The sequence below is a fragment of the Carica papaya genome, chromosome 6, assembly GCF_054855325.1.
Source record: "Carica papaya isolate Zhongbai chromosome 6, ASM5485532v1, whole genome shotgun sequence".
NCBI lineage: Eukaryota > Viridiplantae > Streptophyta > Magnoliopsida > Brassicales > Caricaceae > Carica > Carica papaya.
In genome coordinates this window covers 16,478,205-16,496,054 of record NC_142314.1, presented here as the reverse complement: position 1 = coordinate 16,496,054, position 17,850 = coordinate 16,478,205, and the positions used below count along the sequence as shown (strand labels likewise).

At 37.4% G+C, this 17,850-nt stretch overlaps 1 protein-coding gene across 3 annotated transcripts in view; it reads right to left on the bottom strand.

Annotated features, from left to right (window-relative positions):
• Positions 1-17,850, bottom strand: part of LOC110826421 (CMP-sialic acid transporter 4) — a 36,606-nt gene that overhangs the window by 13,627 nt on the left and 5,129 nt on the right. For all 3 annotated transcript variants that reach the window (XR_015821257.1, XM_088221741.1, XM_088221742.1), the window contains exons 5-7: positions 9,357-9,436; positions 8,711-8,786; positions 8,513-8,613 (exon numbers count right to left, since the gene is read on the bottom strand). Coding sequence is in view for 2 of the 3 variants with exons in the window: in XM_088221741.1 (XP_088077867.1) it covers positions 8,513-8,613; positions 8,711-8,786; positions 9,357-9,436 (257 nt within the window). In the remaining variant the exon portion in view is untranslated. The remainder of the gene's footprint in view (positions 1-8,512; positions 8,614-8,710; positions 8,787-9,356; positions 9,437-17,850) is intronic.

Sequence of the window (17,850 nt, the reverse complement as noted above, 5' to 3'; positions counted from 1 at the left end):
AAACAACCTTATAGTTCGAGAATATCTATGCAAATTCGTTTTTGTATTCTTTGATGACATATTAACCTATAGTGTCACTGAAGAGAAACACTTTAAGCAGTTGGACCAAGTGTTGGCTGTACTGAGGTTCCATAATTTATTTGCTTAAAAGTCCAAGTGTTCCTTCCCATAGAAGGAATTTTTTTTTTTAAATAAAAGAAAATTAGAATTAAAAGGTATCATGGGGGTACCACCCATTCACAAAAGGATGTTACATATCAATTAACATATCAACAACTGCTCCAATATCTTCTAAGGATAGTAAATTGTGACTTCCTCCCACAAAAGGAAATTGAGTATTTAGGACATTTGACTTCCTTCCATCGGTTAGAACAGAACCGTAGAAGATAGATTCAATAATCAAATGTTCACAACCAAAGAAAATTAAGGCGTTGAGAGGGTTTCACAGACTTAGGGGATATTATTACTACAAGTTCATTCCACATTATGGCATAATAAGGAAACTCTCACTAGTTTGCTCGAAAAGAATGCATTTAGTGGAACCAGGCAGCGGCTAAGACATTTCAAACTCTTAAGGATGCCATGGTAACAAGTCCAATTTTGCAGCTTCATGATTTTTCTAAGCAGTTTATGATTAAAACAGATGCAAGTGGAATTAGTATTGATGCGGTACTGATGCAGGCAGATAAGCTGATTGCTTTTATTAGCAAGGCGCTGAGCATTTGCAACCAGGCTAAGTCAGTTTATTATAATGAGCTAATGGTAGTATTAACATTAATTCATATATAATGTCTCTCTCTCCCTAAAACTTTCTCTCTCTAAAATTCTCTCGAGCATCTTCCGCTTAGGTCGGCAAGACGTCCATCCACTAGCGGATTCTCTCTAACATTTCCGTCATGTGAAATCGAGCTGGGAGAATTTAACAAGATATTCAAGAATGAGTAGATTTGGAAGAAGGCTTCTTGCTATAGAGAACAAATCCTTTGATTTGGTATGTGAAGGGCGAAGGGCAAACGGCTTGCAGATAATTAAGAATGGATGAGAGTTTCAACGATCGATTTCTTTAGATAACGAGGAGTATGAGCTGTTTCTTGATGCACTTGATGAGTTCTGGTGGAGAAGGAAGCCGAGAACATGGACAAAACATCTAGTGTAGAGAAACTATGAGCTTTGGTTTTCGTTTGGGAAGAATAGAAAAGGAGAATATTTGGTGGTAACAGTGCATTGGGGTAGTCAGACGAAGAGGATATTCTTTCCTAGCGGGCTTCAGCGGAATGGTTGATGGAAATTACTGGTGGCTAGTTTCGAGCTTGCAAATAGGCTAGTGAAAAACCCTAAATCTGCGGGAGGGAGTAGTGAGTTTAACTTGAATAGACACTTGGAGAAAGTAGAAGAAACCGTGGTTGATTTCCTTTCCTTGTCCCCATTGTAATGGTCCGATTAATGCTTCAATGGTGGGAGGAATTCCTCGATCATATGCGGCGGCACTAGAAGGCCATGAAAGGAACGCAAAGCGAGTAGGGTTGAGGCAAACCGGAGGCAAAACGAATTGGGTTGGTCCGATAAACCTGAACTAGTGGGGTACCCGATTTCCAAATAGAGGCAAAAATGCAAATGTTACCTGTCATTTTGGTCCACAAGGGGTTTTGTCTGTGAGGGATACGGACTAAACGCAAAACAAAAGAAATGGCCGGGCAAGCAAAATCGATATATTTGGAAAAAAAAAGAGAAATGGGTTGCTAGTCTAGAAACAAAAGAGGGCCTCCAAACTCTGGATTGGGTTTCAGCTCAAATCCGACCTGGGGCGAATGCTTGAGTACAGAAGTTGTGGTTTTGGCCGATGCTAAAGTAAATGGAAAAAGAGAGGTAAAAAGAAAAGAGGAAAAATTAGGGTTCACGATTTCAAAAATGGAAGAGCCAGAGATGGAGGGTCAAGATGTAGAAGAGTCAAAGAGACAAAGCGAAGAGGAGGCTGAGGAGCTGGACTCAGTTTACTCTATGATGGAGGACTTTGAGAATGCAAGTAAAAAGTAGATAGAAGTTGAGAGTAAAGATGAAAGAACGTCAAATCTTGCGATGGTCGGTAAAAGAGGATGCTCAGGCATTAACCACCGATTATAATCGTGAAATTGAAGAAATCATTCAGTTGAGTCTGGAGAGAATAAAATTCACAGCGAGAGAAGTAGAATACTACTCTCAGTGAGTCACTAATAATGTTCAGAAATTCATTAAACAGATGGGAGGTGGAACATCTGATTTTTCTTTTCTTTTCTGAAATAGAAAAAAAGAAAATTTCAAAGAAGAAGTCAGACGTGGCTAACTGGAAAAAGAAGAAACAGACTGGTGGAACACCGAGGGAGCTAAAAAGACTTGAGTCTTTGATTAATTATGAGAATAGAAGCAAGGGAAGTAAAGGAGTTAGGGGGGGAGGGTAAGATGCTCTGTCAATGATAGAGAAAATTATTTCTTATATTGTCCGAGCTGTAAACGACAGGGGTAAAAGATTAATAATCCGTGGATGCCTTAACAAGTGGAAACCAACGGTGGTGTGTTTGCAGGAATCGAATGTGGAGGAATGTGTGGAGCCTGAAGGACAAGGGATGGCACCACAACCCTGCAAAAGGTGCGGCAGGGGTATGATTTTGATGTGGAGAGATGATCAGGTGCAATGTGTAGATGTCATTAAGGGGGAATGCACAATATCCTGTATCTTTAGAAATTGTAAGGGGGAATTTAGTTGGATGTTCACTGGAGTCTACTGCAGAGGAAACAGAGAGGAAAAAGTCAGTCTTTAGAATGAATTGTTGGAATGTAAATCTAATTCGAGAAGCAATTGGATAATTATTGGGGACTTCAACATGATTTTGAGGGGAGAAGAGAGAAGTGGCAGCTCGTTCTCGACTAAAAAAGCAAATGAATTAAGGAGATAATGGATAGGATTGGTGTTGTTTATCTTCCTTTATCCAATACACAGTGGACTTGGTCCAACCAAAAGTGCAAATTCAGAATTGATAGGTTTCTCATTTCTGCAAATTTGATAGTAGAACTTGCGGGTGTTAGTCACAAAACACTACCTTGATTTGTATCAGACCACTACCCTATTTGTATTGAAGCTTATGGAATTAAGTAGGGTCTTATCCCTTTCCGCTTGGACAACAAATGGTTGGGGAAGGAAAGTTTTAGGCAGTTGGTGGAAAAAACATGGCAGAATACTATGGTCAAAGGGTATGCTAGTTACAGATTTGCTCATAGATTAAAAGTATTGAAAAACGAAATCGAGACTTGGTCCAAAGAGGTCATGGGCAAGGAGAAAGCAGAATTTGAAACTATTTTGAATGATATTAGTGACCTGGATATGAGAGAGGATTCGGTGGGGTTAAATGATGAAAAGAGAGGCAGGAAAGGCAATTTGAAGCTTAGGCTGGCCACTTTTTTGAAGGATAAGGAAAGTGTGTGGAGGCAGTGGTCCAAAGAAAAATTGTTCGCAAAGGGGGATAGAAATACTAAGTACTTTCATGCGTTGGCCTCCCATTGGCATAGAAGTAATTATATTGAAGAGGTGAGGTTTGAAGACAAAAATGTTAAAGAGTAATACAGAATTAAAGGAGGCCATCACATGGCACTTTTCCAAACTGTACACGGAAAACCTTGCTGTCTGCCCCAAATTAGACGGTTTGCCCTTTAATAAAATTTTTGAAACGAGTAGGCAGTGGTTAGAAGCAGAGTTTTCAGAGCAGGAGGTGTTTGATGGACTAAAATCTTGTAATGGGAATAAGACTCCTGGGCCTGACGGATTTAATATGAAGTTCCTCCAATTTTTTTAATATTTGCTAAAAAATGATTTAGCGTAAATTTTTAAGGAATTGCACTCTTCGGACAGGTTTGTGTAGTCTTAAAACGCTATTTTCATTACCCTTATTCCAAAAAAGGATGGGGATAAGGAATTCACATACTATAGACCAATAAGTCTGGTGGGATGCATATACAAATTAATTGTAAAGGTGTTGGCTAGAAGATTATCAAAGGTGCTAGTGAGATTATTGGGGAATGCCAACATGCATTTGTGGAAGGAAGACATATTTTAGATGCTGTGATAGCGGCAAATGAAATTGTTGATGACCTTTTAACTAACAAGAGAGAAGGTTTGGTGTGCAAATTGGATATGGAAAAAGCATACAATCATGTAAACTGGACTTTTGTGAACTACATGGTCAACAGAATTGGTTTCAGGTCAAAATGGAGAAAGTGGATAGAATCATGTATTTAAACAGCTTCCTTTGCGGTTTTAATAATGGTGGCCTCTCAAATTTTTTTATGGCATCAAGAGGTTTGAGACAATGGGATCCTCTTTCTTCCCTCCTTTTCGTAATTGTGATAGAATCTCTCAATGGGCTACTGGTTAGGACCAATGAACATTTGTTGTTGAGGGGTGTCTCGGTTAGTAGGGGTGATAACAGCACAGTGGTGACTCATTTGTTTTTCGCCGATGATACTTTAATTTTTTGTAAACCTAATTTTAAAAACCTACTATATTTGGGGTGCATCCTCCTATTTTTTTCAAGTAGTTTCGGGACTCAAAATAAATCTCAACAAATCTCAATTGGCCAGATTTGGAGGCAGCAGTGATGCTGGTCCGTTTGCTAGAAGTTTGGGCTACAAAAAAGTAAAATTTCCTTTTAAGTACCTTGATGTTCAAGTTGGGGGCAAAATAAAAGGACTTTTTTACTTGGGAACCGATCATTAATATGTTTGAAAATAGGTTCATGGGTTGGAAAAGAGGTTTTTTTGTTAAAATAAGGCAGATATACTCTCATCAAGAGCACTTTGACCAATTTACTAATCTACAATAACTATACCAGTGAAGGTGGCAAAAAGGTTGGAAAGTATTCAATGCAAGTTTTTGTGGGATGATGGTTTGAATGAATGCAAATACTATTTAATAAGTTGGGATGCTATCAAATTACCACTTGATTTTGGGGGCTTGGAGGTGCATTCTATGGTTAAATTGAACGAGACCCTTCAAGGTAAATGGCTATGGAGATATTGGGGAGAAGAAAATTGACTATGGAGAAGGATTATTAAAAAGCTAGATGGGGTGAGCACTTGTACGACAATAGTGATGACCGAACTAAAATTCCTCACGAGCGTGATCTGTGGAGGAAAATATTAATGATGAGAAAACCCTTCCAGCAGTGTATAAAATAGAAAATTGACAGAGGCAACAGAATTAATTTTTGGGAGGATGACTGGGTTGGTAATGGGTGTCTTAGGAGGAGATTCCCGAAAAATTTTAATATTGCCCAATCGATTAAGATGACAGTTGAGGAGGCTTATAGGGTCATAAATGGTAATATTGTTTGGTGTATTAATGTGAATTGGAATTCAAATGATTGGGAGATTGAAGAATTTGAAGACCTACTGAAATGTCTTGATGCACAGCAAATTTCTAACAAAACTGATCAGGTTGTTTGGAATCTGGAAAAGAATAGAAAATTTTCTGTTTCTTCTCATTACAAATATTTAAATGACAAGGGAGCTGTGAACAGATTGGAATTTCCAGCAAAGCTAATCTAAAAGACTAAAATTCTACGTAAAATTGTTTTTTTTTGTGGGAGGCGTGCTGGAAAAGAATTTTAACTCTGGACATATTGAAAAACATGGGCAAAATCATTGTTAACAGTTGCTACTGCTGTCTTAAGGCTGAGAAGACGTTTAACCAACTACTTTTATGGTGTCCTCCTGCTTATAATTTATGGTGTATTTATGGTTTATTAGAGATTAACTGGGTCATCTGCATTTCGGTCAGGAGAAGACTTGGGCTTGGTATGGTTTTTATGTAAAAAGAAATATGAAAAATATCATTCCTTTAACTGTTTTTTGAGTCATTTGGAAAGAGAAGAATAGGAAAGCTTTTGATAGTGTTGAGAGTAGTACTAATAGACTAATGGATAGGTGGATACATTTATTCGGGTCGATTATGCTAAGTCATTATATCACTAGTGATGTGAATTTTGAAAATGTCATTGATATATTAACTTCTATGTAAATACTTTTGTACATGGGTGGTACCCCCATTCTTTTGGTACCATGTTAATACATACGTTACACTTTTTATATAAAAAAAAAAAAGCTAATGGTAATATTGTATGCTTTGTGACTGTAAACTGCTCAGAAAAATACTCTGGAGCAGATGAGTAGTTTTCGTGTCATAACAGAAAGAAGTATCGAAGTTGCTAGGCTTGGATTACTCTATTTAGTACAAAAATGGTCTGACAATAAAGTGGCTGATCCTCTATCCAAGAGATTGGAGGAGGAGGGAACAGCTGAATATATCCACACCAACGTTAGCATCCAGGCTTGGTCGAGTGAAGAATAGGACAATTATAAAAAAGATTCCTTCCTGCAACAGTTAATGTAGGAATTGTTTTTAGCTCCCACCAGTCAGCTCCCTTTTGTGTGCAGAATGGTATTTTAAGATATAAAGGAGGTTGGTCATAGGTTCTAGCACAAACCAAAGGGCGAGCTTATGCAGCATTATCATAATTTGGGAGTGGGTGGATACTCGGGAGTCAAAACGACTTATGAATGCCTTAAACAACAGTTCTACTGGTCAGGCGCTAAAGAGCATCTGAAGGACTAGATCCAACGCTATGAAGTCTGTCAGCATTGTAAAACAAAAGAGGTTCCTACACCAGGCTTATTGCAGTCACTCCCTGTTCCATCCCATGCCTAGACGCATGTATCCTTGGAGTTTATTGAACAATTATCTAAGTCGAAGGGAAAAAATACTATTATGGGGTGGTGGACCTATTTACCAAATCCGGTCACCTCATGACCTTTAAGAATCATTTCCCTGCTCAAGAGATGGCTAGACTATACTTGCAGGGAGTTCACAGACTCCATGAAATTCCTAAGGTGTTAGTCTTAGATAGGGACAAAATATTTACAAGTCCTTTCTGAAAATAATTGATGAGACTTTTAGATACAACTTTGTATTCCAGCTCTGCCTACCATCCACAAACGGATGGGCAAACTAAGCACTTCAATCAGTGTCTGCAAGTGTCTGAGGTGCATGCTCATCACAAACCAAGGGTTGGGCCAAGTGGCTGGCACTCGCTGAATGATGGTATAACACTACCTACCACTCTAATCTAAAATTTACTCCTTTTCAGGCATTTCATCAGTCACATTTCTTGTATAAAATGGACTTTCACTTTCCTTCTCCAACAGTGGAGGAGCTGTCACATGAGAGACAACAAATAAGCAAGGCAATCCACCAGCAGTTACATGCAAGCTCTGCAGCAAATCAAGCAATTTGTAGACAGAAAACACAATGAAAGTTTTTCAGTGAGCAAGAGTGGTGCTTCTGAAACTACAACCTCGCAAACAAAGTTCAGTGGGACAGGAAACACCTCTAAGCTCTCTCCTCGTTTCTATGGACCTTTTGAGATCCTTCAGAAGGTTGGAAAGGTTGCTTATCAACTGAAGTTACCAAAATCCTCCAAACTTCATCCTGTATTCCACATTTCCTAATTAAAGAAGTATGTAATCGGGACACAAATTTACTTTGATGAACTGCCTGCCATAGATTCAAAAGGTATGGTTGTGGTAATAGCAGAAAAGATCCTAAAAAGCAAGACAATTCTCCAAAATGGGAAAAAAGTGGATCAGGTGCTTATACAATAGGTAGGTAGGGACATGTTCAACTACACCTGGGAAGATCAAGATTTCCTTTCAAAGCAATTTCCACATCTAAACCTTGGGGACATGTTGCTGCTCGAGTGAAGGATCTTGTCAGCGCTCGCAATAAGAGCTAAAGGTTTATCAGAGGCATTGGCTGTAGTAAATAGTAAGAAGCAGTGCATGTGCATTATGTGTCTACGGTATTCAGATACTTGTGGGACCAACTTGCTGTTATTCTGTTAATAGCTGTACTTCCAAGTCCACTCTATAAATAGGAGGATCTTGTACTTGAAGATGTAATCGGAACTCCTAAGAAATATCATATATTCTGATCTCTCAAAATTTTATCCTCTCTCTTTCTAGAATCTATCTCCCCCTCTCTTCTCTTCCTATATCTTCTAGTCTAATTCTCCCTCACTTAGTCGGAGCCGATGTCAAAGGCTCTTGACATTCAGGTTTAGAACTTTAGTAGTATTAGGATTTTATCTATGATTTAAATTCCTTGGCCATCATTTGATATAATTAAATCAGATACGTACTTTGTAATTTCTCTTATGAGGCAGTCATTATTCTACAATTTTCTCAGCAGATATTTTTGGTATTTTGTGAGATGCAGTGAAGATCCCTCATCTTAGGTGTGATGCTTAATGAATCCTTGGTTCAAATCCTAGTCACTTGTCCAGTTATTTTCCTCTTCATCAAACCCTAAATCCTCAGTGTTCTATAAAAATCCCCAATTTTAACCCCATTCCCTAGTACGAATTAATCCATGGCTTGTCCTATACAGGAAGCAGTAATGTGTCTACATATATCATTTAAAAAGGCTTACTTTTTCTTAAGTATAATTCGGTACAAAACACCTGTACTGATAATATTCAGGTTCTTCAGTATCTGATATCCTGGAGCATCCACATAAGCAAAGATGTAATACTGCGACAAGAAATTTAAAAGTAGATCAGTCCCACCAAGAAAAACAAGAAAGCCAGCACCTCAAGTGATGTATTAAAAGCAGAAATTACAAGTGCACCTGAAGCAAATTCTTGATGAGGTAAAGTGCTGCAGGAATTGGGTAAACGATGACTTCGTTGTATGTGGTACTTAACCTGGTTCAGCAATAAGACACAGAAAAGAACACCATATCAGAAGAAAATATGATAACAATGAATAAAATGCAAAAACATCATAGAATCAGACTTTAAAAATGCAAAAAATACCAATCATATAGTCCTCTCAACTGCACCAACAGTCAGTTCAAGTGCAATAACTAATTCAATAGATTAGGTGCATTTTATGTAAAAATGTTTGAAAATTAAAATGTAAGGAGCTGAAAAAAGGAAAAATACCATGGTTATAATTGCCTGATGATAGAATTCTGCAATTGAGAAGCTTAAAAGAGGCACATGAATTAAGGGTTCAGTGCCCCTTATGATGCTTGCTAAATGGTTACTCATTCACAGTTACATTACTAAGGAAAGAGAACTCATTACTTTATACTGAAAAAGAAATAAACCAACTTTAGAAATAGAAGAATTTATTCTTTCAATTATCTGGGAGTAGCACTCAAAAATTGGCAACACAATGCTTCTAAACAATCAAGCAAGCTCTATGCCCTTGTGATTTCCTGAATTCGTAGAAAAGCATATTGAAAAATTATGAAAAATAAATAAACAAACCTGTTATCATCAGTAATGCCTTCATTTTTCCATATTCTCAACAAGGCTGCAAGTGATAGTGCACATTTCAAAGTCTCCACCTAATTTCAAGAAGATGAAATAGAAGATGAATTCAATTCACGGATCCCTGATCATGTAATTTGAAGAATTTGAGAATAAGAAATAACTCCCCTTTTTACTCTTATTTTATTCATCGATTATCAGCAACATTTTATAGACAAAAGAAGGAGGAAAAAGACAAAAAACTAACAACCTTCCCTAGTGGAAGGGAAAAAGGGCACAACCTAACAGTAACCATTTTGTTATATTGTGAGGTTGTAAAAAAATAGAAAAAAGAAAATACCGAAAGTAATTTTACACTCCCCCTCAATTTAGGTTACATAAATGTTTAGTAAACCTAGATTGGATATCAATTCGTTGAAGAGTTCTTTGGGAAGTGCCTTTGTTAATATATCTGTTGTTTGTTGATTAGTAGGAACGTGGAGTATTGTAATAATTTGATCTTCAATCTTCTCCCTGATGAAGTGCCTATCTATTTTCACGTATTTAGTTCGATCATGATATACAAGATTTTTAGCTATGTTGATTGTTGCTTTATTGTCGCACCATACTTTCATTTGAGTAGTAACCAAGAATTTCATTTCCATTAGAACTTTCTTTAACCAAATTCCCTCACATATTCCATGAGCAAGTGGCCGAAATTCAGCTTCTGCACTACTTTGTGACACAACAGATTGTTTCTTACTCCGCCAAGTGACTAAGTTTCCCCAAATATAAGTATAGTACTCAGATATAAATCTTTTTTCAGTTATAGAACCCGCCCAATCAGCATCTGTGTAGTTTCAATATTCCTGTTCATTATTTTTTTGGAAAAATAATCCTTATCTTAAAGTTTTATTAAGTTATTTTAAGATCCGATATACCATATTCATATGAACATCAGTAGATTGGTTCATGAATTGACTTGCACTACTTACAGCAAAACTGATGTCAGGTCTAGTATGAGCAAGATAGATAAGTTTGCGCACAAGTCTCTGATATCTTTCTTTATCAACTGGCTTGCTATTTTTAAATCCAACTTTTGTAGTCGTTTCCATGGGAGTTTCTGCTGGTTTACACCCGAGCATCCCTATTTCTTTCAACAGGTCAAGAACATATTTTCGTTACGACACAGATATCCTTATTTTAGAACGAGCAAATTCCATTCCCAGAAAATACCTGAGTGCTGCAAGATCTTTTATCTCAAACTCCGTAACAAGAAACCTTTTGAGTTTTTGAATTTCCTCTATGTTATCACCTGTTAAAATAATATCATCAATATAGACAATTAAGATAGCTTTCTTACCAGAGACACTGTTCTTGACAAACAAAGTATGATCAGATTGACATTGCTCATAGCTCATATGTTTAACTGCTTTGGTAAATCTGTCAAACCAAACTCTCTGAGATCGTTTTAGACCATAGACTGCCTTTTTGAGTTTGCATACCTTGTGAGTTTCAAATGTAGTCTCAAGGCCTGGAGGAACTTCCATATATACCTCTTCTTCTAAGTCTCCATTGAGAAATGCATTTTTTACATCAAGTGGATAAAGAGGCCAATCAAAATTGGAAGCAAAAGAGAGTAATATCCGGATAGTGTTGTGCTTAACCACTGGGGCGAATGCCTTCTGATAGTTTATCCCGTAGGACTAAGTGAAGCCTTTAGCTATTAGATGAGCTTTGTACCGATTCACACTTCCATCAGGATTGTGTTTTATAGTAAATAATACTCATTTGCACTCAACTTTATGTTTTCCCGGTGAAAGTTCTGTCAATTCCCAAGTCTTATTCTTTTCAAGGGCCCTAATCTATTCTTAAATAGCACCTCTCCACATTAACAATGCAGGGCTTCATGAATAATTTTAGGTTCAATGGGGCTGCCATCAAGTTTACTTACATATGCATTATACTTTGAAGACAAGTTGCTAAATAAAATATGATCCTGTATAGAGTGTTTAGTACAAGATCGAGTTCCTTTTCGCAAAGCAATAGATAACTAAGTATCATGATCAGTAGTGGTAACAGTGTCAGAAATTATGCCTGAAAACTCATTACCTGATGTGTTCTTACTGCTTGGAATTGGAATAAACTCATGGTAATGTGCAGTTGGTTCAGAATCTTTATTAAATGGAGTTTTGTGTCTTCTAGTATAGACACGTAACTCTTTATTGATAGTAGTAGGTATAGGTTTAGGTTCAGACTCTTTGATACTGGTTTCAAGAAAATTTGATAAGAACTCGGGAATAGTGAGGGGAGAAAAGGTGAGAGATGATGTACTTATATCCCATACTTGATATTCCTGATTAGTAGTGGTAACAGTGTCAAAAATTGTGCCTGAAAACTCATTACTTGATGTGTTCTTACTGCTTGGAACTGGAATAGACTCATGGTAATGTGTAGTTGGTTCATAATCTTTATTAACTGGAGTTTTGTGTCTCCTAGTATAGACACATAACTCTTTATTGATAGTAGTAGGTATAGGTTCAGGTTTAGACTCTTTGATATTGGTTTCAAGAAAATTTGATGAGGACCCAAGAATAGTGAGGGGAGAAAAGGTGAGAGGTGATGTACTTGTATCCCATACTTGATATTCCTGATTAGGACTCTCCCCCTGAATATCAATAGTGGGATAAAATGACTGATTTTCAAAAAAAGTAATATCCATAATATTGTAGAAACGACGGGTCTTGGGACAAAAACATTTGTATCCTTTTTGACTTGGTGAATATTCAACAAAAACATATTGAATGGCCCGTGGGTCAAGTTTACCTCTGAAGTGAGTATGAACATGAACATAGACGAAACAACTAAAAACTTTATAGGGAAGAGTATGAAGAATATGAGATTACGGAAAGGCCGTGAAGAGGATATCATAGGGTGTTCGAAATGAGAGAGTTCGGGAGGGCATATGGTTTATCAAGTATGCAGCGGTGAGAAGAGACTCTCCCCAAAGAAATCTATCAAACCAAGCTCTCGGAGATTGTTTTAGACCATAGAGTGCCTTTTTGAGTTTGCATACCTCGTGAGTTTCAAATGTGGTCTCAAGGCCTGGAGGAACTTCCATATATAACTCTTCTTCTAAGTCTCCATTGAGAAATGCATTTTTTATATCAAGTTGACAAAGAGGCCAATCAAAATTAGAGACAAAAGAGAGCAATATCCGGATAGCGTTGTGCTTAGCCACTGAGGCGAATGTCTCCTGATAGTCTATCCCGTAGGACTAAGTGAAGCCTTTAGCTACTAGACGAGCTTTGTACCGATTTACACTTCCATCAGGATTGTGTTTTACAGTAAATAATACCCATTTGCACCCAACTTTATGTTTTTCCGGTGAAAGTTCTGTCAGTTCCCAAGTCTTATTCTTTTCACGGGCCCTAATCTCTTCTTAAACAACACCTCTCCACATTGGCAATACAAGGGCTTCATGAATAGTTTTAGGTTCAGTGGGACTACCATCAAGTTTACTTACATATGCATTATACTTTGAAAATAAGTTGCTAAATGAAATGTGATCCTGTATAGAGTGTTTAGTACAAGATCAAGTTTCTTTTCGCAAAGCAATAGGTAACTCAGTATCATGATCAGTAGTGGTAACAGTGTCAGAAATTGTGCCAGAAAACTCATTCTCTGATGTGTTCTTACTGCTTGGAACTGGAAAAGACTCATGGTAATGTGCAGTTCGTTCAGAATCTTTATTAAATGAAGTTTTGTATCTCCTAATATAGACACGTAACTCTTTATTGATAGTAGTAGGTATATATTCAAGTTCAGACTCTTTGATACTGGTTTCAAGAAAATTTAATAAGAACTCGGGAATAGTGAGGGAAGAAAAGGTGAGAGGTGATGTACTTATATCCCATACTTGATATTCCTGATTAGTAGTGGTAACAGTGTCAAAAATTGTGCCTGAAAACTCATTACCTGATGTGTTCTTACTGCTTGGAACTGGAATAAACTCATGGTAATGTGTAGTTGGTTCATAATCTTTATTAACTGGAGTTTTGTGTCTCCTAGTATAGATACGTAACTCTTTATTGATAGTAGTAGGTATAGGTTCAGGTTCAGACTCTTTGATATTGGTTTCAGGAAAATTTGATGAGGACCCAGGAATAGTGAAAGGAGAAAGGTGAGAGGTGATGTACTTGTATCCCATACTTGATATTCCTGATTAGGACTCTCCCCTTGAATATCAATAGTGGGATAGAATGACTGGTTTTCAAAGAAAGTTATATCCATAGTATTCTAGAAACGACGGGTCTTGGGACAAAAATATTTATATCCTTTTTGACTTGGTGAACATCCAACAAAAATACATTTAATGGCCCGTGTGTCAAGTTTACCCCTGAGGTGAGTATGAACATGAACATAGGCGAAACAACCAAAAACTTTATAGGGAAGAGTATGAAGAATATGAGATTGCAGAAAGGCCCTGAAGAGGATATCATAGGGTGTTCGAAATGAGAGAGTTCGGGAGGGCATATGGTTTATCAAGTATGCAGCGGTGAGAAGAGACTCTCCCCAAAGAAATCTATCAAACCAAGCTCTCGGAGATTGTTTTAGACCATAGAGTGCCTTTTTGAGTTTGCATACCTTGTGAGTTTCAAATGTAGTCTCAAGGCCTGGAGGAACTTCCATATATACCTCTTCTTCTAAGTCTTCATTGAGAAATGCATTTTTTACATCAAGTTGACAAAGAGGCCAATCAAAATTAGAAGCAAAAAAGAACAATATCCGGATAGTGTTGTGCTTAGCCACTGAGGCGAATGTCTCCTGATAGTCTATCCCTTAGGACTAAGTGAAGCCTTTAGCTACTAAACGAGCTTTGTACCGATTCACACTTCTATTAGGATTGTATTTTATAGTAAATAATACCCATTTGCACCCAACTTTATGTTTTCCCGGTGAAAGTTCTGTCAGTTCCCAAGTCTTGTTCTTTTCAAGGGCCCTAATCTCTTCTTAAACAACACCTCTCCACATTGGCAATGCAAGGGCTTCATGAATAGTTTTAAGTTTAGTGGGGCTACCATCAAGTTTACTTACATATGCATTATACTTTAAAAACAAGTTGCTAAATGAAATGTGATCCTGTATAGAGTGTTTAGTACAAGATCAAGTTCCTTTCCGCAAAACAATAGGTGACTTAGTATCATGATCAGTAGTGGTAACAGTGTCAGAAATTGTGCCTGAAAACTCATTACCTGATGTGTTCTTACTGCTTGGAACTGGAATAAACTCATGGTAATGTGCAGTTGGTTCAGAATCTTTATTAAATGGAGTTTTGTGTCTTCTAGTATAGACACGTAACTCTTTGTTGATAGTAATAAGTATAGATTCAGGTTCAGACTCTTTGATACTAGTTTCAAGAAAATTTGATGAGGACTCGGGAATAGTGAGGGGAGAAAAGGTGAGAGGTGATGTACTTATATCCCATACTTGATATTCCTGATTAGTAGTGGTAAACAGTGTCAAAAATTGTGCCTGAAAACTCATTACCTGATGTGTTCTTACTGTTTGGAACTGGAATAGACTCGTGGTAATGTGTAGTTGGTTCATAATCTTTATTAACTGGAGTTTTGTGTCTCCTAGTATAGACACATAACTCTTTATTGATAGTAGTAGGTATAGGTTCAGATTCAGACTCTTTGATACTGGTTTCAGGAAAATTTGATGAAGACTCGGGAATAGTGAGGGGAGAAAATGTGAGAGGTGATGTACTTGTATCCCATACTTGATATTCCTAATTAAGACTCTCTCCCTGAATATCAATAGTGGGATAGAATGATTGGTTTTCAAAGAAAATAATATCCATAATATTGTAAAAACGACGGATCTTGGGACAAAAACATTTGTATCCTTTTTGACTTGGTGCATATTCAACAAAAACATATTTAATGGCCGATGGGTCAAGTTTACCTCTGAAGTGAGTATGAACATGAACATAGACGAAACAACTAAAAACTTTATAGGGAAGAGTATGAAGAATATGAGATTACAGAAAGGCCGTGAAGAGGATATCATAGGGTGTTCGAAATGAGAGAGTTCGGGAGGGCATACGGTTTATCAAGTATGCAGTGGTGAGAATAGCCTCTCCTCAAAGAAATTTTGAAATGTGGGTAGTGAACATGATGGATCGAGCTACTTCAAGAATGTATCTATTTTTCGTTCAGCTATGCCATTTTATTGTGAAGTATTGACACAAGAACTTTGATGGATAATGTCGTGATCAGAAAAATATTGGCTCATAGTGGTTTCAAAGTATTCAAACCCATTATCAGACCTCACTACTTGGATGTTGGTGTGAAATTGATTTTAAATCATAATGTGAAATTTTTTAAAGATTTGGTCAACTTCAGATTTTTCTTTCATGAGAAAAATTCAGATAATTCTAGTGTGATCATCAACAAAAGATACAAACTATTTTGTTCCGATAATATTAGTGACCCAAGAGGGACCCCATACATCAATATGAATTAATGAAAAAGATTTTGTAGGTTTGTAAACTGAACTGAGAAATGAATTTTGAATATATTTAAACAGTTGACATACTTTACATTGAAATGAAGTTGGATTTTTATTTCGAAATAAAGCAGGAAATAACTTTTTCAAGTATACGAAGTTAGAATGTCCTAAACGGTAATGCCATAACATGATAGGGCATTCCATATTTAAGTTGTTTACAGATTCAGAATTTGTACATACTGCATGATGAGTTTGTCTATTAAGAGAAGAGTTGTCAGCTTGCAGTAGATAAAGACCCGAATCCATACTAGCATTACCAATCGTTTTTCCCGAGTACAAGTCCTAAAATTCACACAGTTTAAAGTTAAATGTAGCCACACAATTCAAGTCATGTGATAATTTACTTACTGACAGGAGATTACACTCCAAATTTGGAACATATAGCATAGAGTACAAAATTAACTTGGGTGTCAGTGCACTTATTCTTGTTCCTTCGACCTGGGAGCTAGAGCCATCAACAATTTTAACTGAAAATTTATTTCTGCATTTAATATATTCCTTAAATAGTGAGATATCCCTGATCATATGAAGCACCTGAGTCAATAATCCATATTCCCCTTTTTATGGAATAAGTTGAGAAACCAGAAAAATTACTTTTGTGAGCTGCAGAAGCATTACTGAGAACCATATTGGGTGAAAACTTTTTTTGGAGGAGGTTGATTTGTTCAGGACTAAATAAGAAGCTTTCCGTAGAAACAGCTGCAGTGGATTCCTCCTCTGTTGAGACAAAATTGCCCCGATGAATTTCTGCTTTGGTGTTTTCTTCTTCTCAGCCGATTCCTTCTCAGTTGGTTTCTCGTGAAGCTTCCAGTATCTTCCAAGAACGTGTCCCGACCTTTTACTGTATTCACACCATGGTCGTCCCTTTCGCTCAGTCACCCGACTTGTGAGAACAGTACCAGTCTCGGGTGAGAGAGATATGCTTTCAGCAAGGTTAGGGTTGAATTGCGAGACACCCATCATCACTTTCTTCCTGTTTTCTTCGCGTCGCACCTCAAAGAACACCTATCTGATGTTCGAGAGAGGTTTGGTTCCAAGTGTGCGTCCTCTTACCTCGTCGAGGTTTTTGTTCAGTCCGAAAAAGAACTTGAAGATTCATCTCTGTTCCACGATGCTTTGAAATCTCTTGGCATCCTCTGGGGAGCTCCAAGCATGTTTCTCAAAAACATCAAGTTGCTGCCATTTTCGAGTAAGAAAATTGTAACATTGAGCTACCGTTTTTTCTCTTTGGCGCAAGTCGTGGAGGCTTGCTTTGATTTCGAAGATGGCGGAAGTGTTATCGCGAGTAGAGTAGAACTCACGAGCTGCGACCCAGATATCGTGCACAGTCTCATAAAGGAGAAATTTTTTGCCAATCTCAGTGGTCATTGAATTCACCAACCAAGACATAACAAGATTGTTCTCAACTTTCTATATCCGAGAATTTGGGTCGTTCGCGAGAGGAGGTGAGAGCTCTCCAGTGAAGTATTCATCTCGACTTTTCCCTCAGATGAACATCAACACCGAGGACGACCATTGAAGATAGTTACTGCCATTTAGTCGATGGCCAGTAATGAAAGATGGAGCCTGATCAGCAAGAGCATGGCTGTCAGGCACCGGAAGGTGAGAGCCCAAAAGAACTTCGGGTGGGGAAGGGGTCTGCTCATCCATTGCCTATTGAATGCAAGAGGAGTGCTGAAAAATTTGGATCAGGCGTACTCTGATACCATGAAGAATTTGAGAATAAGAAATAACTCCCTTTTTTACTCTTATTTTATTCATCGATGATCAGCAACATTTTATAGGCAAAAGTAGGAAAAAGACAAAAAACTAACAAGCTTCCCTAGTGGAAGGGAAAAAGGGTACAACCTGTCAGTAACCATTTTGTTGTATTGCCAGGTTGTAAAAAAACAGAAAAAAGAAAATACTGAAAGTAATTCTACATAATTATTGATGC